This window comes from Vanellus vanellus (genome assembly GCF_965231255.1).
Source record: "Vanellus vanellus genome assembly, chromosome: 4".
Taxonomy (NCBI): Eukaryota; Metazoa; Chordata; class Aves; order Charadriiformes; family Charadriidae; genus Vanellus; species Vanellus vanellus.
In genome coordinates this window covers 40,663,977-40,687,568 of record NC_138909.1, presented here as the reverse complement: position 1 = coordinate 40,687,568, position 23,592 = coordinate 40,663,977, and the positions used below count along the sequence as shown (strand labels likewise).

At 40.3% G+C, this 23,592-nt stretch overlaps 1 protein-coding gene across 1 annotated transcript in view; it reads left to right on the top strand.

The window, feature by feature from the left end:
* MARCHF1 (membrane associated ring-CH-type finger 1) overlaps positions 1-17,763 on the top strand; it is a gene marked incomplete at its 5' end in the record, with an annotated part of 97,147 nt that extends 79,384 nt beyond the window's left edge. The window contains 2 exons of the mRNA XM_082482524.1: positions 13,019-13,166; positions 17,337-17,763. Of these exons, the coding sequence (XP_082338650.1) occupies positions 13,019-13,166; positions 17,337-17,638 (450 nt within the window). The 3' untranslated portion in view covers positions 17,639-17,763. The remainder of the gene's footprint in view (positions 1-13,018; positions 13,167-17,336) is intronic.
* Between the last annotated feature and the right edge of the window lie 5,829 nt (positions 17,764-23,592).

The following is a 23,592-nucleotide window of genomic DNA, read 5'->3' as shown; positions in this document are numbered from 1 at the left end:
CAGGAAAAGAAAAGGAACTTTGAACACTCATTACTGTATCGCTTGCTGTTTACTTCTTATTGCCCTGTGCTGTGAAGTATGAACCATCCGGCTTTTTCATCAGTTTTCTAATAAGACTCATGATAAGAAGTGATAGCTAATATTGCATAGGTCAGCTAACGCTGTCGTGCTGTGGGATTCGTTCCCTTTTAACCCAGTTTGGTGAATACTTTGCAGTCCTTAACATAGCAGAAGATCCGACATTTTCTTTTGATTTCTGGTGCAGCGGCACAGCGTCGTCAAGGCAACCTGCTCCCGTGTTTTCTTTCTTCCAGTAAACTGTCTCAAAACATCGCTAGCCTCAAATCATTTCTTGTAATATGTGGGGTCAGACACTTCACCAGTATGCACAAAGGCACAAAGCTATTACTTTCTTATTGGCTATCATGTCATTATAGTGAATAACTTTGTGCTCAAGGGAGAATGTGTATATTAAAGCTTTTAAAGTAAAAATAATTCTATAGCATTTATATCCTGTTGTGATGCCTCGAGGATGCAAGGGACTACTTTGTTCAGACAGTTGTATTCCAAATTTTTGAGAGAGAGTTGTAGAGCATTACTGCTAATTTATCTGTATATAGATAGTAGTTCGCAGAGAAGAGTTGTCTTGCATTTTGTGCTGTAAGAATAGCAGATTAGAACTTTCTCATAGTGGTAGAATTTGGGTTAGCTTTCCATCTCCATATTTCTTTCTCTTCCATTCAACACAGCTTTTATTCGCACAGCTTTTCCACTTCCCGTGGACCGCTGACTAGCGATGCTGACCTCTCCTGCCTCATACCTTGGAACCATCATAACATACCCTGAGGCTCGCAAAAAGCCATCTTACTGCGGTACTTTGCTGGGACATCCCTATGTGCAGCATCCTTCCTGGAGGGGGAACAAGATGTTTGTATTGTCATTGCTTTGAATTTGCATTCTTTTAAGAAGTGAACAAAAAAAATCTTACACACCACAAAATGAAATTAAAACCGCTGCTGCTTTTAATTAGCTGCTAGTAACCAAATTTGCTACTTCTGCTGCTTGGTAGCATTTACAAAAGCAAAGGCAATTCAGGAGATGATTGTTCAGCTCTGGGCATTATTGGGGTTATCCACTGTTGCACAGAACCATGAGCACAAGCTCTGGGAGGTGCAAATCCTTCTGCGCTTTCTGAGGTTGAAATAAACAGTTGGTCTGAGCTGTTTTACAGATGCAGCTTCCATCAAAAGGTTTCATGTTCAGTTTACTTAAAGGGTCCTACCCTATCCTGCAGATCCATCAGCGCCTCAGTCATTCTTTACATATTTGGGGTCTCCTTTTCATTTTTTCAATTTCAGCTCTCGCAGCGTTCTGTTTTTACAGCTTGGCCTCATCAATAGTTAGAACAGAGGAGGGGCTGGGTAGCTGAAGCATTGAAAATAATTAAGAGAATCTCTTGATACTGGAGTTACAACAAAAGAAAATGTGAATGGAATGGTGCCCTGACTAGGGCTAGTAATATAAAGTGTAAAGAGCGTAATCAACCCAAGCAGTGACCTAAACCAGTCATTGTTATTCATGGACCTTTGTAAAAATGCCTTTTTTACTGCTTAATTTTGAAGCTAGGGATTTTACCAGCTCTAATGGGAGTGGGCTGCTGTTCACGGTCTGATTAATGTGTGTATTAATCTCTCACATAACTAGCACATACAATTTTACAGCGGTTATTTGCCTCAAATTTATTTTCCCGGGGACCTGTTCGTGTGAGAATGATCTGAACTGTTGGTGGAACAAGGTGGAAAAATGGCTTCTCTTGAACATAGTGATGTTCTCTTGAACATACTAATACAGGACTTGATCTAAATTATGATCAAATAATCACAAACTGATAATTATCAGTTTATCCAGTATATTTTATACTTGTTAGTGTTAATTTAATTTTATTCCTATAGCATTTCACTAAAATTACTTGGAAAAAAGGAAACTTTTCCTCCAGGAATTATTCAAATCTTTATTCATCTGCTCCAGTTTGTACATGGCAAAATTGGAATATATGGCATTTGTTGGAGGTCTTTCAGAATGAATAGCTTCCCTCAGCTCTTTGCCAGAACACTAGGCTGTAGTTTTGTGTTAATTACTGTAGCCTTTCCTCAGCACAAAGTTGCTCTATTTCATTTTTATTTAATTGGATCAAAAGAGCCTCTCTTGTGGGAAATTTAAAAGAGAGAAGGTAACTGTACCTATTCATTGGGAAATCAGTATTCTTGTTAAAGTCATATTTATAGGTAATGAAGCACATCAGCTCTTTTTTTTAATCTTGGTTACATGGCAATTCAGACGTGTACATACTGTATATATAGTTGCAAAAATAAGATCATAGAATCATAGAATCATAGAATCAGTGAGGTTGGAAGGGACCTTTAAGATCATCAAGTCCAACCATTAACCTACCCTGATAAAAACACCACCACTCCTAAACCATGTCCCTAAGCACCTCATCTACCCTTTTCTTAAACACCTCCAGGGATGGTGAATCCACCACCTCTCTGGGCAGCTTATTCCAATGTTTAATAACCCTTTCAGTGAAAAAATGCTTCCTAATATCCAATCTAAACCTGCCCTGACATAACTTGAACCCATTTCCTCTTGTCCTATCACTTGTCGCCAGGGAGAAGAGGTCAGCTCCCATCTCTCTAAAACCTCCTTTCAGGTAGTTGTAGAGGGTGATAAGGTCTCCCCTGAGCCTCCTCTTCTCCAGGCTAAACAACCCCAGATCCCTCAGTCGTTCCTCATAAGGTTTGTCCTCCAGACCCTTCACCAGCTTTGTAGCCCTTCTCTGGACACGCTCCAACACCTCAATGTCCTTCTTGTAGTGAGGGGCCCAAAACTGAACACAGTACTCGAGGTGAGGCCTCACCAGTGCCGAGTACAGGGGGATGATTACTTCCCTAGTCCGGCTCACCACACTATTCCTGATGCAGGCCAGGATGCTGTTGGCCTTCTTGGCTGCCTGGGCACACTGCTGGCTCATGCTCAGCCGGCTGTCCACCAACACCCCCAGGTCCTTTTCTGCCAGGCAGCTTTCGAGCCACTCCGCCCCCAGTCTGTAGCGCTGCATGGGGTTGTTGTGACCCAAGTGCAGGACCCGACACTTGGCCTTGTTGAACCTCATACCATTGGCCTCAGCCCATCTGTCCAGCCTGTCCAGATCCCTCTGCAAAGCCAATCTACCCTCAAGCAGATCAACACGCCCCCCCAGTTTAGTGTCGTCTGCGAACTTACTGAGGGTGCACTCGATCCCCTCATCCAGATCGTTGATAAAGATATTAAAGAGAACGGGCCCCAGCACCGATCCCTGGGGGACACCACGCGTGACTGGACACCAACTGGATTTAACTCCATTTACCACCACTCTCTGGACACGGCCATCCAGCCAGTTTTTTACCCAACGAAGAGTATACCTGTCCAGGCCATGAGCAGCCAGTTTCTCCAGGAGAATGCTATGGGAAACGGTGTCAAAAGCCTTGCAAAAATCCAGGTAGATAACATCCACAGCTTTTCCCTCGTCCACCAAGTGGGTCACCTTGTCATAGAAGGAGATCAGGTTTGACAGGCATCTAGATACATCTAGATATGTTTAAACAACAATTTATTTAAATATACCAGGGGTTTGGTATACATGAACATTTAAACCAGGTCACGTCTTTGTAACGATTCAAACTGGTTTGGTTAAGGGAAGCTCTGAAGTTGAGATACATTTCCTATACAGTGTACATCAGTCGCTCTTACACCTTCAGGAAGAAAATAATGACCATATAAAAAGAATTAGTGTTCAGGTTCACGTGTACTGTTAATTTAGTGGGTGACGGTGGAGGGGAAGAATTAGTAAGAGCATCTCTGATCTACAAAAGTGAAGGATAGAGAATGAGATAAAAAGACACGCAAGATGTTCTTGAGGTTCATCCAGCAGTACCAAATGGCTACTCTTGGTTCAGTGACCTCCAGATATGGCTGCTTTCCATTTCCAGTCAACTGTACTCCTTTTCTTGCAAGGCTCCTTAGCATGAGAAGGTACTTTTGTACCCTTCTTTCCTCCACTTGCTGCTGTACTTCTCTCCATTCCTGTTACGAGACGCGATGCTGAAGGGCCTTGGGCTGTAGGGATGTAATAATACACGCTTCGGTAGGCCAGGTTGCACAGCAAGTTCTCCAGGTATATGGCTTTAGGTTTCTATTCTGCAAGGTACAAATTAGAACTCAAAGGAATTTTACATATTGGAAAGAGTGTTTAAATTAGTAGTGTGTCAAGTGGGAGAATCAAGGACATGATCAGCAAACAAAAAGACCAAGCACATTTAGTACAAGGCAGTAATGAGAATTTTCATGCTTGCACTGGTCTAAGAGAAGGCAAACTTAGGTGGAAAATATTTCCTAGGTGGAAGGTGGAATAACTAATATTCTCTTCTAACTCTTGGAGAAGACTCTGTACATCATTTATAACTACAGCCGAATAAACAGAAAGTGTACTTGTTGATTTAGCTTTTCAGGTGTCACCAGTTTTATTTCATCAGCTCTAATTTCAAGATGCGTGCTTCCAGATACTCCTCAGCAGGCTAGACGATTTGAGATCGAGGAAATTAAGCAGTGTGATGAATACTGAAGAGAAGGTGATTCAAGTAAAGACTCTCTAACAAAACTGTGATCATATATTATAACTATGTCTTAGGTGCCTACGGGAAGAGTTCTTCAGAGAAATTTCACTTTAATTGGACAGGAATAAAGAAAGTGGAGAGGCATACAAGGCTATGTAATGGCATGCCGATCTCTAGCATATTGCTATATCCTTCCTATTCCTACCATGCTATCCGAGCCTTCTGTCCACGTCCATCGTGCTATTTAAGACCAAAATACATTCAGATGTGCAAAGGCAGCCCGTGGTACTCGGTGTTCGAGACTCTGACTGTTAGGAGATGGTTTGTTATGGCTGCTATAGTGGAGGACGGACTCATGGGTGCTTTGACCCCCGCACAATCCATCTTAAACCCAGCACTGAGCATGTGTCGCGGCTGCTCTTGTATTGCCCATAGAGTGTGTATCGCAGAATGCAGCACCCCCACCCACCTGCTTTGGTTGGAAAATGAAATCTCAGTTTAACTGGCCTTGCAGGAAAATTATGGTCTGTGCCTTGTGGTATGATAGTTAGACTGATTGATTCTTTTTTTTTTTTTATTTTTTTTTTGTGCCTAATTTAATGTTGTTTGAGAGCTGGACTGTGATTTAAAGGCATTCGCTACTTAGTGACTGGAGGAAAATGTCATGCCTTCAATTAGGTGTGCTGCTCTTTTGGAAAGACAGAGTAGACAGAGGCAGGAGACAACTAGCTGCAAAGAGAATAAAAGTGACACCCAAACTAGATCCATTTGATTGTAGAAATACAATACAAGCAGGTAACAGTAGCATCCACTTCTGTTTTTGACTAACTGTGATAAAAGTTATTGGAGACATAGATTCTACCTCTTTTCCTTGCTTCTTTATGGGTTGCCCACATTTATCTTAGGTTTTTTTTTGGTTTGTTATTTTTTTAATTTTTGAGTAATAAACTGATATGCCCAGACACATAAAGTAAATCTTTTGTAGAGTTCAAGGTGTGTTTTTTTTTACAAGTTTTGCATTATGGTGATAGTTCACTTCTGACGAGTGCTTTAATGTTTCACCTGCAGTTTATCCATCAGGATTATCTTATCTATAAGGTAGCTGAAGCGTACTATGCTAGGAGACAGTGATGCTTTTCTTAAACAGCTTACACACAAGGCAAAAGAAACAGCAACTGTGAAAGAGAAGCTCATGGTAGTACCAAAGGCTGATCATGTAAACGTCTGTTGAGCAAACAATTGGTTAATGCATTGTTTCAGCATTCAAAGAGGATGCTTGGAAAGTGAACACTTTGTAGAGTACTTTTACATTCTATATATTGATGTAAAATAATTTCTAAGAGATGGGAGCTAGGAAGAATCTCCTGATACGGAGAGATTATGCTATAATTCCTTGCCATGGGGTTTCTTTTTCTTGCACGTTTCTCTGAAACATCTGGTGTTGGCCTCTGCCTGAGACAGAGCATTGGATGAGAGGGACATGAGGTCTGGCAATTCCTCCATTTACAAAGCACAACATTTTTTTGGTTAGTTTGTGTTGGGATGATTAGGATGCAGATACTGAGGTTCTTCTAGTTGGTAAACGACAAGTATTCTCAATAATCCTTCCAGATTGCAAAAACAGCTACTTCGTTTTAGAAATTATCTTCTCAAATTACTTAATACCCCTATTTTGCACTCTTTAAGGGTCTACTAATTGATGACATACACAGCTAAAAATTGCATAAGTTTGTGAAGATTGCATACTGATTATATCATTCAAGTCCAGCTCTTTTAGCTGTCACTTAAAAAAGAAATGCAGCGCTGTCTTGATTTTGATAAAACTGAATTATTAGTTCTTTGCAGGTTATAATCTTAAGGTGTTTATCAAAGTGAGATTTTTCATTATGTAGTTCTTTTATTACTCCAGCCATGCATATCACACATAAAAGTGACTCGTTTCTCTTCAGAAATGCACCCATTTCTGGTTCAGTTTTAAACTTTTAATAGGTGTTTTAAATACGCCACAGACATTAATCTGAATTCCAACCAGGTTTGTTTAGTGTCACCTCGGGACAGAAATAGATTTTATGTAAACTTCAGAAAGGTTTGCCAGAGGATTTGTACCAGCTCATCTAATGAGCTAAGTAGATCGAGGTAAGGTGGTGCGTAGATATGGCCCCATGAGGCACCACGCGACACGGGATTTTTTAAATTTATTTGATTTTTGTGTTCAGTGGCTAATATAGCAGGGGTCTAATTCGGGCCTTCTGTTCATGATCCTTACGAGAGTTTCCTCTCTGGGCTGTATCTTTTGACAAAACCAAATGACAAATATGTTTTCTGTGAAGCTGCTTAGTGCTTCCTCTCTGAAAGTGCTCTGGATGTGTTTGTGGAAAAGAACACGGAGGAGTTTTCATGGCCCAAACCCTTCTCTTTTCAGCCTTCAGACCTGGCACATTCTGTTTGGCCGTATGAGGGGCACTTCTCCTGTTGGAGCAGGATGCAGTGAGGCGTGCCCTGTCCTTCTCTAAGGCGCAGTCCCTCAGGCACAGGCTGTGGCCACCTGTTGTTTAGATGGCGCAGAGTGGCCCAAAATGCTTTTATTCACGTTACGAGGATGGCAGTCTCATCTCTGATCAACACTTCAAATCTGCACGAGGCTATTTTGTTCTCCCAACACGTGTGGAGCCCCGTTGTCCTTTATTACTGTTATTTCTTCCTCCTCCACCCGCTGCACAAATTCCATTCCTGCAAACTACCGTTGCAGCTGCTTTCCTCCAGCTGGCAGGTTGATAGTAATGACCAGTTTACTGGGGAGCCCGGGCCAATTAGTACTGCAGCAAGTGACCAAAAAAACCCATCCTAAACCACAGAAAAGAAATAACTCTGAGCTACACGTTCAGACTTCTGACATATCTTTCCCGCTCGGCTCACTTCATCGTACGCTGCTCCGGTTCTTAAGAGCTTTTTTCAAAAGTGCTGGCTAGGGCCTTCAGGCCTGCTTTGAGATAAGGGAGATGTTCTTCTGTGTATTCCCAGACTGTGTGCAGAGTGCATTTTCTACAACAGCTTCTAGTAAATTACTTCAGCCTTCATTTTGCGGCCATGATTATTGCACGATAGCGGTTGCCTGAAAATCTTTCTTTAGGTTGTAGAAGGAATTCAGAAAACGTTGCACGATGACTTAACCTCTAGGTGAGTTCCTTCCAGCTGTGGGTGCTGCTTACATTACATTTGTCGTCATTTCTTTGCTAAATGTCAGAACAGGAAAAACATTCAATGTCATGCCCGTACCAGATTGCCCGGCCAAGGCCTCTTTACGTGCAATTTTTCAAAACAGGGTTCCCGAAAATACCCAGGAGGTAAAAGCCCAAGCAGTCATTGCAAAGCAGCCTGTTAACCTCACCTTCGATTTGGCATCCTCGGCGATGAGCCCCTGCAGGAGGGAGACCTCCAGTTGTAAAGGTGTGAATCCGCAAACCTGCAGCAGGTACGGAGACAGTAAAGCTGCAATCTGAAGGTGGGGAGAAGCAGCAAAGTTTGCAGAGTGCAATTCTGTGGTGTGGTAACAGCTGTTGTGCGAGCAACGTGACACGTTCGGTTCTGCATTTGGCCCTCACAAAACCACTTTGCAGAAAGCTTAATGTATGGGAAGGAATTAAAATTGCAGAGTTACTTCTGTCTGTATGAAAAGAGGCTGTATTGGGATCTCTAGGGTATGAAGCAGCATCCCCACATCTGCTAACAATCTGTTTTCAGAGGATATTAAAAAATATCCATATTTATTTGTTGCATATTGATTAAACAAGCTTTTATTAGAAGGGACATGCGGGGAGACAATTTTGGAGGTTTAAAATAAATATCAGGGATTTTCTCAGTCTATGATACAGGAAAAGGAAGTGGTTGGCTACATATCATTTAGATGTTCCTTGTGAGCAGGCTCTTAATTTGTTTGGGTTTGTTTTTTTTTTGCCTTTCCCCAGAAGACTCATGACTACATTTTGTAATAGCAAGAGCAGGTTATGAAATCGGGAACCGTTCCCTTTAATTTTCAGAGCAAGATAGCCTTTAAGAAACCTAACCAAAACACGAGGTAGAAACCTCCAACAGGGTACGGTTTTCCAGCTGCCGCTTTCAAGCTTATTACCGGCTTCTCCGGCAGCAAAGGACGGGAATTCAGGCAGAGGGGTGCGTCGTGTTGTAGAAGGAGGTGTAAGTAGTAGTTGGGGTGGGAGGAGTGTTTCTGATCACATTTACAATCCGGCTGCTTCCCTTCCACGGTTCGTTCTGGCTTCTTGGTAGGACCCTCGGAAGCAGGTAGACGGTCTCCTACCACCCTCCAGTGGTTCGCAGAGCACAGTACAAATATAATGTTCAGAGAGCTGCTTCAGAAAATAAAAAGGGGGCCGGGGATATTTCAAGCTCCCTTCTCTGGATACATGTTGTTGCGTTGTGGATTTGTTTGGTGACTTGGGTAAAAAGGTCTTGTGGCTGTTAGGTGTTGCGCAGTGTTTTAGCACCCCTGTTCTGTGGAGCATAAAGCTGTTCGTGGGGTCGCTCGCGTTTGCAGGACAAACCACGTGTACCTGTGGTGATTTCCAGTCTGGGTTTGCGTAGCTGCCAGGATTAAGGAATCTGTGGGTGGTGTCAATCAGCTGTACGCCAGTGAAGGGCTGCTTCAGAGGAAGCTGGGCAAAAATTACAGTGTTTATCAATTTAGTGACTCGGTAATTTGCAAGTCATTATGAATGCCTCCTCTGGCTGTTACAGTCTTCCGTGTCTTTCTCTCCTTCCAATCTGTAGTGCACCTTAGGTGTACTAACAGGTAAGTTTCCAAGGAAAATGGCATCTACTTTTATGTTATTTTTCTGTTCTTAGTGGCATCTGATATTCTATCCATGGCACGTCACAGTGTCATCAGCCTGATGGTCGTACATTTTTCCAGATCACGGATAATAAAATGTGATGCAATTTATTTTTATCTGGCCATCATGTACTGAATGTAGAGAGCCATGAGAATTGCAGAAGGTTCAAAATACAGCAGGGGTGACTCTATCAGTGGTTAAGGAGGCATTAAGGTGCTGTGTGACATGGTAGCAGCTGCCAGACGTACCCCCCCAGCTTTAGGCTCTATCGAGTCCTGGACTGCAAAGCACAAGTAGATGCTTTCACTGCTCAATATACTGTTGTCTCGTAGCCTTTGCTATGGACTTTCAAGTAGTTTTTACTTGGCATAACTGATTTTATCCAAGCAAGCCTGTACTAGTATCAACAGTTACATTTTTGAGCTAAGCCTATTGCAAAAAGCGCAAAATAGTGAATTGCACTTTTCTGCTCCGGGGCAACTTAAACTGCTGGCTTATCTACTAACGTCACTCGTCTACTAGAGAGTGACAGGAGTCACATAGTACTCTCTGTTCAGCCAAGCTAAAATACATGAGTAGCACAAGAAAATTAATTCCGCTACCACAGGGATCGCCAGGAGCAGAGCGCAAAGTTTAATTGAATTTCCCCTTCTGAGCTCAGCCCATCATGACTGGAGTAGAGGAGAACTGGGACTGCAGTTAGGGCAGGGCGAAACAGAAGCGCAGCTTTGGGAGGCACTAAGAGCTGTGAAGTGCTCCCAAGCGCTCTGAGCCCCCTGCGCCTGTCCGTGTGAGCAGGAGTCTCTCCTCGGCCCTTGTTCCTTTCTTGTATCCCAACTGGAAGTACGAGGTGCTCTGCACAGTCTTCCAGTTCCATAACCAACCACCCATGCCCTGGTGGCCCCTCCTGGCCTCCTGCCAGCCAGCTTATTTTGGGTGTGGTAACGCGCACGCGGACAGAATAGCCGTGCAGGCACGCTGTCTGGCGGGAGAAGAAAAGGGGCGGGAGAGGAGGAGAGTCCAGTAGGCTTTTGGCTTGCTTTCTGCCTGGATTTGGCCATGAGATGTTAGCAAAAAAGGCCTGCTCCCTCTCATGGCACACCTTTCTTATAAATCTCAGCAAGAGTTTGTGAGGTTGTTCCTATCCTGCCTGTTCGTTCTTTGGTTTTGTCTTTTTTTTTCCCCCCACCTACAAAATGTTTACATTTAGAGTAATGGGACCAGCATTATTCTTCTTTGACTTTAAAATTCCATATGAAAAAGCTTTATTTGATTGGGCATTCAGATCAACACTCTAAGGCTTTTGTGTATGTTCCAGAGAGTAAAATGGCTATAATGAGACTACAGGTATACACAACAATGAAAATTTTGCGCAGAATTTTCTCTCCAGTAGACTCTGCTCAGTGTAGCATCCGTGTTGAGATGACAAAAAAATTTCTGTTTGAGAACACAGTTCATTCTTCTTTATGTTCAGCACTGATCTCCCACAAAGCATCCAAAGCCAAGTGAAGGGTTAAGGTATAAATCCTTTCTTCCACCTGGACAAAGAAAACTTTTTCTTTGGAAAGAAAGCCTGTGGCAAGGCTTGAATGGAATTTTCATTGCAAAAAGGATGAAAGTCTCCAGGTCAAATGCTGTGTAACATGGTGACTGTAATGATACGATAAGACTGTGATGATAATGCCACAGTCTGTCTGGTCTGACCACTGAATACTACCTGCATGAACTACAATGAACATAAGGTTCTGGTTTTTTGTTTTATTACTTTTTTTAAATGCCTCCCATTTTTCGGACAAATTCCAGTGAACGTACTTTTCACTCCTAAGTACATGTCTCAGAAACTGAAATGATGTTATCAGCTGGTAAATAAACTGCTAGCTCTGCCTCTTTTTATATTACTCAGGAAATATTTCAGTTCTTCTAAACAGTTATTTAAGCCTTGTGTTTGTAAAGTTCTGGCAAGGGCTAGAAAATGCTCCTGAGATTGTGTTTTGAAGCAACATCTCTGAAACGTGCATGCTTTAACTGCCATAAAAGAACGAAATTTGTTTGGCCCCCTATGTACTGCTCTAAAAGTAATGGCTGGAAGAAGCATTTCTGAGAGTTAGCCCCCTTGGGGATGTTGCACTGGTATTCCTCAGCTTTTACAGCAGTTGTGCTCCGTGGAAATGTGACCAGACAGCAACTGGCATTCAGACTACAAGAATGGCCACGCTGGTCCAGGTTAAAGTCTAAGTATCTACCTTAGGCGCCATCTCCGACACTAGCCATAAGCAATTTAGGGAATTTGGTTATTTCACCAAACCAAACCAAACCAAACCAAACCTTTTTTTTTTTTTTTTTAAAGCAAACAAAAAAAAAAAAGGCAACAAAAAAACCCGACCAACCAAACAAGGAAAACAAAGCCGAACTCATACGTTTCAAAGTAAATTTACACCACCTCAGTGCTCTGAAGTGGCCAGGGTTTTTGATCCAGCCTTAGCACCCGGAGGCTATCAGGAGCCACAGCCCGGCTGTACCAAAGGTCCGTGTAAGCTCTGCCGTCCCGGTGGTCAGTGCTGCGGCTTGGATGCTTCGGTCGTCTGCCATTGGCACACGTGCGGAGAGGTGGCACTGTTGTACTGTGGTTTGTATTCATTTCATCCGTCAGACGCTAGCGACCGACTCTGAGATCGTTCAACAGAGTTAAGGCATTTTGCTTTTAAATGTCATATTCTTTCATCTGTTTTCAAAGGCAAGCATTTTAGTAAGGAAGGGTTTTATTTTAAAGAAGAGCTGAAAAAAATATCTTTGCAAGCGAGATTAGAAAAATTGCCTCAAGAGCTGCATTGTTCAAATGCAGAGAATAGCCTATTTCATCTTAAAATAGCCTTAACTTAAGCTAGGATTTAATGCTGTAATTCACAAACATATGATGGATTTGGTGCCACAATTCACAAACATGTGCCTGGAAGGTCCTTCTTGCGTTACTGAGGCTGTTTGACCGCTATCGTGTACGATCATTTCCACATAATCATCTTTTCAAGTTTATTGAATTTAATCCTCAATGCAGTTGCATTTCTTATGCTTCTATTCTCTGGGAAGGCTGTTCCACAACTGCGTTCCTCTAAGCAACTGAGAATAGCTGACAATAGTGTATTACAAGCTTATGTTTGGATTTTTATTTCTCCCACCAGCAGAAGTGTGCACTAGGTAAAGTTAAAATAAATATTTAGGTTTTTCCCTGTCTATTAACATGTTACGGCTGTACTGCAATGAAATGACTTTAGATGTCATTCACAAGCAGACGGAACAGAACTCGTCATTCCTCTGAACATGTGAAAATGAGATCATTATGAATTTTACAGTGACAATGCACATACTACTGTAAGGGGCATTATCGAAATAAAAGGATTTGTTCCATTTTATTACTGTTTGCTTTTTTGGTAGAAAGAGCCAGGATGGCCTAATCAGTTTATTGTAAAATTTTACAACTCTGTTTTTTTTTTTTTTTAATTACTTTTTCTTTTTAAATTACAGTGGGAAAAATTACAGATGACAACAAGCGAGAGGAGGAAAATAGTTTGTTCGGTCACATTCCACGTAATTGCAATTACCTGTGTTGTTTGGTCACTGTATGTTTTAATTGATAGAACCGCCGAGGAAATTAAACAAGGCAATGACAACGGTAAGTATCTTTTACCTTCTTCAATGTTGTTGATAATGCAATGGATGGATGTGAGATGCAGCTCGGTGACCAGTCACATTCTGTTCCAAAGTAACAGCTCACTAATACGTGGCTATATCAAATGCTTTAATGCAGAAGTAACGAACGCATTGGTGTTAAAAGCTTATGTTATGCCCCTGCAGGGAGACCTCTACTTAGTGTAATCATTACAACAGCTTAACTAGCCTGCTGGTTCCTCTTAGGTTAATCTCCCATTATCTAGGTATTTCTAAAGCTCAGACAAAAAAGATGAGTCAAATTCAAACAGCTCAGTGCAAGTTCAGGTCATAAAATAGCAATTCATTTATATTACCCACTTGAACCTTGATATCCTGTAAAATACAATAGAGCCCTTTCATCAACAAGCTTCCTAACACTAGCTTCCAAAAGACCGTGTTCCAGTTGTGTTAGTCCTTCATAGAATCATAGAATCATAGGGTTGGAAGGGACTTCTGGAGATCATCTAGTCCAACCCCCCTGCCAGAGCAGGGACACCTTAGAGCAGGTTGCACAGGAACGTGTCCAGGCGGGTTTTGAATGTCTCCAGAGATGGAGACTCCACCACCTCCCTGGGCAGCCTGTTCCAGTGCTCTGCGACCCTCAAGGTAAAGAAGTTCCTCCTCATGTTTAGGTGGAACTTCCTATACTCAAGTTTGTGCCCGTTACCTCTTGTCCTGTCACTGGGCCCCATGTGGGACTTAAGTAGCACGGAAAGCCATTCTTGCATCCTTTTGGAACGGAATTTCACTGTCAATGTCCTTATTCCAGTTTTGTTTATTGTGAGGGTGGTCAAACACTGGACCAGAGAAGTCATGGAGTCTCCACCTGTGGAGATACTGAAAACCGAACTGGACATGTGTAACAAAATGCACGTTTAACCTAAGTAGGTTTCTTTTTGGACTATACCTACCGTATGTGGAAACTATATTCCAAACTGAACTACTGTTTTCCATTTCAAATCTGAGTCTATTCCGTCTTAAATTTAGTCTTAAATATGATGATGAAGAGGATAAAGAGCTTTTGAGTTTTGATCTGAATTGACTTTCAGCACAGTAGAGGGACAAAGGTCCCTAGCTTTCTGCTATACTCTGAAGTTAACGTGGAAAACAAAAGAGGCGGAGCTTTGCGCCTTGCTAGTTAGATAAATATTTGATGATACTCCCGATGCTTGCCTTTCTTGCCTATGAGAGGAAAATTCATGTAACAAGCCTCAGTAAATCACAGGCAAATGTACGCTACAAAGTCTTGTTCTGCTCTCTGTCTAAATGGGTAACCCTGTTTTTCATCCCAAATAACCTGGCCCTGAGGATAGGACTGGGAATGGCTTTGAGCTTCTATTTATGAGTACAACTACATCACCCTACTCATTAAAAAGGGGGAAGGTATTTCTGTGGATTAGCTGAATTTACACAACAAAACAGCTAACGTGAAATTTTGTTGTTACATAAAATGCGTCAGAGTCACATAAATTAACCCTGGTAGGCTCAAGAGGTATTTACAATTTGTATAGAATTGTGGTTGCCAAATGTAATGGGTGATTCTCCACACAAAAAAAATGGACAAAGAGATGCCTTGGAGCTACTTACAACATGCAAAAATAAGTGTTTGTGAAGAGAACACTTTTGCCCCAAAATTTGCTTGTTGGGGGGGTGTACTTTTACAAAATTAAACATGTATTTGGGGGGTGCGTGGCAAGAGACATACGTAGTTTGCTTTCCTCTCCATTATCTCTGTTTAAATGGGAAATGGACAGTGAACACGGGAGGAAAAACAATGAAAGCCCTGAATAATACAAGCGCTGTTTGTTAATATTGTGTAAGTTTACAAATCCCCTTTTAAAATGTATGTCTCAAAATATTTAAAGGGATTTTTTTTTCTCCTTACAAAAGTGTAATATGCAAATAAATAAAAGTGTAAACCTCTGAATAGGTAAACTTCTCACTGGTCCATAGAAAGGACAATTTAAAATATTCCAAAAGTTACAGGGAATCGTTTCACATACATTTGCTCTGCTTGAAGAAACAGATGGAGGCTTAGCTGAGCTTTGTCTCTCCTAATGAAGCTTGAGTCTGTGAAAATACGGCAATCCTGGAATGCACTGAAAGGCACAAAATTCACCGTGCCACACCAGTTAAGCAAAAAAACGATGCTTCCTGTATTACCATGGAAGAAGCAGCAGCACATCTTTACTGCTGAGAGGTGGAAGAAACTCCGAAGGGAAGCTGAGCTGTTTTTTCAGCCTCTTTCTTCTGAGCTGAGTGCCCCAGCTGTAACTTGCTGGTTCTAAGTGGCATTACCCACTGGAGGGGCTTAGTCAGATGCAAACCGTGCTGTCTTCAAAACTAACATCAAGAAAGAGACAGTGATTTTTAAAAATGGTTATTAAAGAGAAAAAACACGTCACTGGCTATGACACCTTCGCAAAGTATTCTTTGTTACCACCTTTTGTCCAAGGAACAGGGGATTGAAGAAAGGCGTGACAAAAATTTTGTGAACAAATTTAGCAAATATGAAAGGATTTGTCCCTGGCAAGTTCAACTAACTACAGTAATAGTGATTAGGGAGAAACAAAAAGTGATTTACATGGTCTTTGTATGCTTTCATTTTGCTGCAAATTAAAACAAAAAATTAATTGGTTAGCACCATCACTTAATATAGTGTTACCATTTCTAAGTACTACTAGTTACCATGACAGGGAAGAAACTACAGCTACTTCAAACATTTTGTGTGCTTTTGCAATAACTGATATTCTTTTGGCCTCTATCGGTTTATTTAATTAAAAGCCCAGTTCCTGCATGTTTAACAGTAAAGGGATACTTAGCTTCATGAGACTCACGGAGCTGGGTAAAAGACAAGACTTGCTTGTGAGGAGGAGTCCAGGTTACCAGGTCTAGGAGTCGAGACTGGCACCTCACTGAAGTTCTTCTCTGGAGTCCCAAAGGAACGCAGGTTGCTTTCCTGCCTGTGGCAAAAATTTCTTCCCCGTGTAAAACTTGGGTAAAACTCACAAATATCACCAAGTTGTTGTGGTATCCTTGAATACTATACTCGGCGAGCCAACCATTATTCAAAGACCTTCCATATAGGACCAACAAAACTATTCAGATTGTTCAGACTGACAGCTTAAGCGCTTACGCAGAGACCTGACTCATGTGTGCAGCATTTAATCTTGAAATGTGATGAGGCAATGTGTACTGGGAAGGCTGGGAGCTCTTCCTTTATGTTAGGCTACTCGACAGTTGAAAAAAGCAGATGCAGTGGTGTGAATTAACGAGAAGGCGGCTGTTCCTAATACAACGGTAATTTATTCTGTTAAAAACCTTAAGACCACATTTAGGCCAAAGCAAATCATTTTAACATTAGTCCTATCAAAATCAAGTTCAAGTGCTCTCATCTCTAGCTTTTTTGTGTTAGCAGCCATAGATTTTTCTGTAAATATCAATGCGATTGAGCAATGCAATGAGAAAAGAAAGAAGAGATATACCAAAAACTGTAAAGTTACTTTTTTTAGGACACAGGGATGTAAGCTCTGCTTTTGATATAGGTGGGTTCAGGGGGTTGCACAGACAGCAAGAAAAAGAGGCCAACGAGGGCAGGTGATGCTGAAGATAACAGCCCTTTCCACCAGCTTTTTACTATACCCTGGCTTCAAAATGAAGCTAGGACCCAGTAATAATATTGTAAATGTTGGTGTTCCAGGTACCCTAAAGTGTCAGGCTTCTAGCACAATTTAAAAAAGCAGTTGTTGAAGATGCGCATAATATTTCTAGGTATCCGGTTATCTCAGTGGTTTTGTATTCTTGCTTAAGCAAGCTATTGAACATGGGGATATTATTGAAGAACAGTAAAACGCTTTGGTTTTGACTGTATCAAACATTATGCTTCCTTTGTGGGAGTGGCCTTGCATTTCTTATTTGACCAAATTGTGGTCAAGTCAGTTAAAAGTGGGAGGCAGATGTAGTTTCTCGGCTGGACTACGGGATAGGAAACGGCTGCTGTTTTCTACTCGAGCCACAGCTGCCCCAATAGACTACTAAGCAAGTGGCTTCTTTTCAAAATATTTTACTGAAACTCAGTACTTGATATTCAATGTATAACAATGGTAATAAATATAAACGTTTTATTTCAAAGGTGTCCTTGAATGGCCATTTTGGACAAAACTCGTTGTGGTGGCCATTGGATTCACCGGGGGCCTGGTCTTCATGTACGTGCAGTGTAAGGTTTATGTTCAGCTGTGGCGCAGGTTGAAAGCCTACAACAGAGTGATCTTCGTTCAGAACTGCCCAGACACCGCCAAAAAACTGGAGGAGAAGAACTCTTTGTGCACTCAGACCTCAGACGTCAAGGACGCGGTGGTGGTGCCAGTAGCACAGACAGGTACAAACTCTCAGCCGGCAGCTGAAGAAACCACATCTGAGGTCATGCCAGTTTGACAGTGACAGCGTTGTTTCTTCCTTGCAGAATAAGGCGTAGTGTTTTCTACACTACAAATGTTAAAAGAGAGTAGAAATGACTGTGCATTTTTTTCAGTTAAAAAAAAAAAACACAACAAAACAAAAACAAACCCCCACAAAAAACCAAAACCCTACAAGGCAAATGGATCCGGCAAAGCAACTTGTTACTGTATGGAATGTGACCGTTCGTGAAGTAGTTTCTCAACTAGTCAGCAAGTGTAGTGAAAGTGGAAGTGTAGAAAGTGCAATAGAGAACAGGTTTAACAGACAATGCCAAACCAATGTGACAGGAGTACTTTCTTTTTCTTTTTTTCTTGAAATTGGATGGCTGGGAAAGTAGAAACAGACCTAATATAATCATTCTGTTTGCAGAAAACAAAAACCTTTCATCTGTTTACTACTAAAAGTTGTATTTGCTATTTACCTTCTTGAAGATACACTTCAAAAGGGTACCAGTCAAGTTATAGGCATTAACTGAATTGAAGTATGAAGAGCTGTATCACAGCACTCACTCTCTACGCCTCATATGGTAACACACATTCACGTGACTGCAGTGGAGTCTGAATGTTTGGGCAGCTGTGACAAGTAAGGATATTGGAAACATTTGAAGGGTAGCATTGTTTTTAAATATGCCTGAATTTTTGAAAAGTAAGCAATTCCAACCAGTATAAACTCATGTCTCCATAAGCTACAGATATTTTTTTAAGTATAGCTGTCCTCAAAGTAAGTACAGGAAGGAGAGAATGTGTAGAAATGTATTTAGAAGAGCGGCTCAGCTGTTTATTTTACTTTGCAAAAGTGAATCGGTCACAAATTGGATACACAGTTTTGAGGCAGAACTATAAATGAAAAAATGCAGTTTACTGCAGAATCACACAAAAGTAAATTGCGTATTATCAAAGGTCTGAAAAAGGATGTCACATAGGGAAGATGGAAGCCATTTTTGGTTTTATTTTTAAGATTCATGATACAGAAAGGTAGACATACGCGAATATACCTGTGTATCTTAAGAGAGCATTAGTTTTTATCTTTTTGTTCTGAAAAGTTAGTTTTTACCTTCCTGATTGGAAAAATAAATCAACAGTTTCCCTCTGTACAGGTAAACCTGAGGTGTTAGAGATTCAACAGTTCAGTTGTTAACTTCGTGTTTTGAGCATTCTCATATAAAAATGAAGTGTGAATAGCATTAAAGGGTGCAATAGATAAATGAATGTAGATATTATACTGTGTCCAACAGGGTGAATTATACATAAAGAACAAATTTTGTGATTCAATTCTCATACCTGTGATGTTTACCATGAGGACACAACAACAAGTATTGACTTGGAGTAGTTATGTACTGGCGTTGACAAGTCTGGGGCCTGAATGTAATGTATATTTTTAAAAAAAGTTCATTTTTGATCTCGTATTTAGGTAAAGGAGGAAAAGCAAACAAGCAAATAAGGAACCAGAGTAAAGAGGACAGGAGAGCACAGGTTCATTCAAAGGGGGAAATCTGCCACAATTACAAGTGAACTAGAGTTCTACAGAACCCTTGCCGTTTCTAATGGTAAATTTCCTCTTTACACACTCAAATATCTACAGTTAAATAACAAAATCATCCCACTCTTGCAAATATCCAGGGTTCTGGGCCTAAAATGTACTGAAGTTTATGTATTGGGCATTCCTTTGTGAATGTCTCTGTTGGCTTAAGGCTCGGGGCATACTGGAAGTAGCAGTATTAGCAAGAAATGTGTATTTTATCAGACCACTATGTTCTTTTGTATTGGAATTGCTCATGTAATTTGGCTGTGACTAAGCGACTGTCATCTGGCTAGAGAGGACACAAAATCTTGGTGCTTGAACAGGCCCTAAATACATACTAATTATCTCCACTAAGTTAATGTTTAAGTTTTTTCACATAATGACATGCACTTTTCATTTAAAATAAATTTCCAGTTATACAATTGTGAATTGGAATTGTAGCAGCTTCTCATTTGAAATGACATACAAGAGAATCCAAGTAATTTCTCTGTTTATAATTGTGGAAAAGACTTCAGGTCTTCAGAAAACGCTGACAGTACTAAAGAACGTCTCATAACAGCACTTGTTTAAGATAGTCTGCAAAGGCACGGTTCTCAAAACGTGTAAACCTACTTGCTAAAAAGTAAATCTCATGATATCTGAAGTTAGACGCTTAAAATTACTAGCTGCATCTAAATGTTTAGAATGATGTTTACTATAAAACCTGATGAATCATAGCAAAGTTGACTGACTGACAAGGATCATTATTACGGAAGACAATTAAGAGCTTTCTGAAGTAATCAGGAAGTTTCTTACCAAGTGACAGTAACCCTGCTTCTTTACCCAGCTTGTTCGTTGACCTGCTGTAGCATCATGGCCCCACTGAAAGTACTTTATCCCCTATTTTGACAGTTAACTGGAGACTAATTCACATTGTTTCTTTCTTGAATAAGTATAAAATTCTAAGTATAAAATTAAACTCAGAGAAAAAAATACCTGAGGCTTCTGAAAGCAGATTTGTAGCATCCACCAGATTACTGTACACTTTTAAAATATACTGAAGAGTTGGCAACAGAACAGACAACTTGCAAAATTTATACTAATAACTTCAAAACACTATTTTGGCACTCATCTCAGCTATATGTGCAACTGAGCTTACAGTTACTTAAATATAAGAATGGAGAAAGACTTCAGTTGAAATTCCTCCTCTCCCTTTGAAATATTAATTTGGACGGCAGGAAAAGGAGCAAAATGGGACGTTGTCTGCTGAGACAGACACTGAGACAAGTCAGCAGCAAGAGAGATTACAGCAGGCTTGAAGCAGTCTTTAACCTTTTAAAGCATTACAGTATTAGTCCGTGCATCCCTTTCTCTTCTTGGGTGCACTGGATATTCTAAAGCTTTCAGGGATTTCATGCAGGATTGGAATTTGTTTCTGAAGCAAACCTCTTCAAGAGGGCAAGGAGCTATTCACACCAGCATGCCTTGGGTACAGGTCTGCATGAATAAGGAAGGTGCACGAATACAGACACTAGACAGCTGCTTATCAATCAATGTTTTTTCATTCCCACACAAAGCACAATTTTATGTACCAATTTGATAAGCACAGGATTCTGTCCTGCAAAAACAGTATACTGAAAGTTTTAAGATACATTCTAAAACTTTTTAATGAAAATGATATATCAAACTGCCTGTATAGCCACAGTGCATCTCAGGCAATTATACTGACGGTGGAATTTAGCCTGGCTAAACCCACAAGGGCAGAACCTTGCTCTGAGCTGCCATTACCAAGAAGAGCTTAATCTGCATTCTTGTTTAAGCAAAGTTTTAATGAAGATAGGTAGAAGTAATCTGGTGTCAGATCCGATATGGAATTTTAAACAAGATACTCCTAACCTATGAACATGCACGTTTCTTTTCCTGTTTTAAGTTACGCACATTACAAAGTTTATTTCAAACTGGCATAAACATACCATTTTTGACTATTATTAGTATTATGAAGATTCTCAACTAGTCCAACTGTGCCATTCACACACTGCTCTATCTGAAGGCAGTGTTTATTTTTGTTGTGTAGAAAAAAAACAGTAATTCCCCGTCACCAGAACAAACCATTTATGATTTCAAATAATGCAATGAAACTTACTCTATGATGAAAATATTTGACTGTGTATAATATTTGGAACTACAAGTTTGTGTCACTTGTATAACTCCCTCTCTTTTGCAAAAGAAAAATTGTATGTTTTTGTGGGTGAATGTGTACTGAAAGACAGAAGGTAAGGGAAACAAAAGTAATATATCTGCTTATTGTTGTGAAAAAAATGTATTTGTATTAAACAAATGACCCAAATTACTGTGGTATTCTACATTTGTCACTTTGTTATATAGAGCATCACATGCTGAACATGAATTGGCAAGACCATACTCTTGCAAGAGAGGTGAACAATATACTGAGCTGCGTACTTACCTGCTAGATAAACCTGCTAGCTCAGAGTGGCTAGTTTTGGCTACCATACCTTGGCAGAATGTTCAGGAAAACACCTCACGGTACAAAAACACTTGAAAAGAACTATGATTGTTTAACCTGCAGGTAGGAAGAATGTGAACAGGCTTCAGCTCCATAAAGAACTCCCAGAAAGCAACTGGTTTTACATCCATAGCAAAACAGACAACTACTGCTGGGTTTCAACCGCAGGAGGGTAAGAGAGGAAGAAAACTTCCTAAGGAGAGCAGTGCTTTGGAATGAACTGTTTGTTATATGCGATTGTGGAGTGTCCAACGTTAGAAGTTTTAAAGACTGTTGGACAATCAGTTAAATGGTTTAAAGCTAATCCCACCTTAGATTGTCAGAATGGATCATGTTCCCTTTTTTATTATTTTAGACTCCTACTTGGTGAGATTTTCTCCTTTTCCAAAAACCCTAAAGAAAGATAAATGTTTTTTTAATGAAAAGAAATATTACATGTTTGCATTATAGTCTCAATGATCTTAAAGGTCCCTCCCAGCCTAAATGATTCTATAAAAAAATCTGTGTACTTTTAAGTCAGGTGTAAAACCAAATAAAGTATCCTATCTTAATAAATACACAGCATTCCAACCAAACTACAAATCTAGTTTTCTAAAGAGGGCTATAACCACCTACCCCATATCTTTCTCCTAGATTGTCAGCTGGGGAGAGAGTGGGTTAAGTTTCAAAACCTTGCAGTTCTAGCTGGAATACGTCATCCTATGGCTGGTGACTGCTAAGAATACACATTCACAACACAGAAGCAGCGTTCTAGCAAATTACATTCCCTACATCCAAGGCCAACAGATTGTTCATTTTGTTAAAACTGCCCTAACTAGCTTACTGTATAAATCAAAGATGGATTCACAAATCCCTACAAGATATAATACAGAAGAAACAGCATAACCAAAGAAATTCTAGTAAAGATATATTCATTTCCATTTATTAGCATACAAAAAATAGAGCCAAATTTGGTTTTAGAATAAAGAGAATAGAGGTATAGGTCACTATGTCTTTTTGCTTTGCACACAACAGTTCGAATCTCTTGATGAAGCGTACCATTGGAACACAAAACACATTTCTGTTCCGTTTGCTCTCTGTATACACATAAACAAGGAAACACGCTATCAAGTATTTACTCACACCTTCACCCCAATAATATATTGAGGATGTTCTGCATAAGCTGTATCTAAAAATTAAAAATAGTGTCAGTTAACAAAGAACTCGCCAAAAGTACTTTGAATGGTGTACCACATTTCCACTGCCTATGACATGGAGCTCAGAAAATAACCATGATAAATTTTACACCGTGGTTGAGAACAGAAAGATTCCAGTCTGCTAGAGAGTGTAGGCCCTGGGACAAACTTGCCCTTCTATTAGTTGCAAATACTTATGACTGATACTAACTGAATCAAAGAACTTTTTTTCTTTTAAACAGCTCAAAGGTAATAATATATGAAAATACAATAATCAGCACTAGTCCGAATAAAAAACAAAGACAGGTCACAGTAATTTTTAAGTGTGTTAACAACTAAATTGGGTCCTATTTTAACAACGGATAACATCTCTTGAAAGCCATATGGGAAACTGTCTAGCCTGTATGACGCAAAGGATAACTTTTTCTTATTTCTTTAGGGTCATCTAGTTCAGTAAAAGGCATGGGGGTTTTTTGGTTTTTTTTTGTTTTTTTGTTTCCCTTCAGAACTACCATATAGTTACAATACCTTTAGACCTCGTGCAGTTTATAATTTGAAAAAATAAGGCTCTAATGAAGCATGAATTGTTACATCTGTGTATGCATATCTCTGGGAACATGGTAAACAACATGTTCTACAAAATTTAGTAATGGTTCACAAACAGCATAGAAGTGAAAAGTAAAGTAGCAAGATTTAGATGGGTTATGTTAAAATAAGCTCAGAAAAGAACA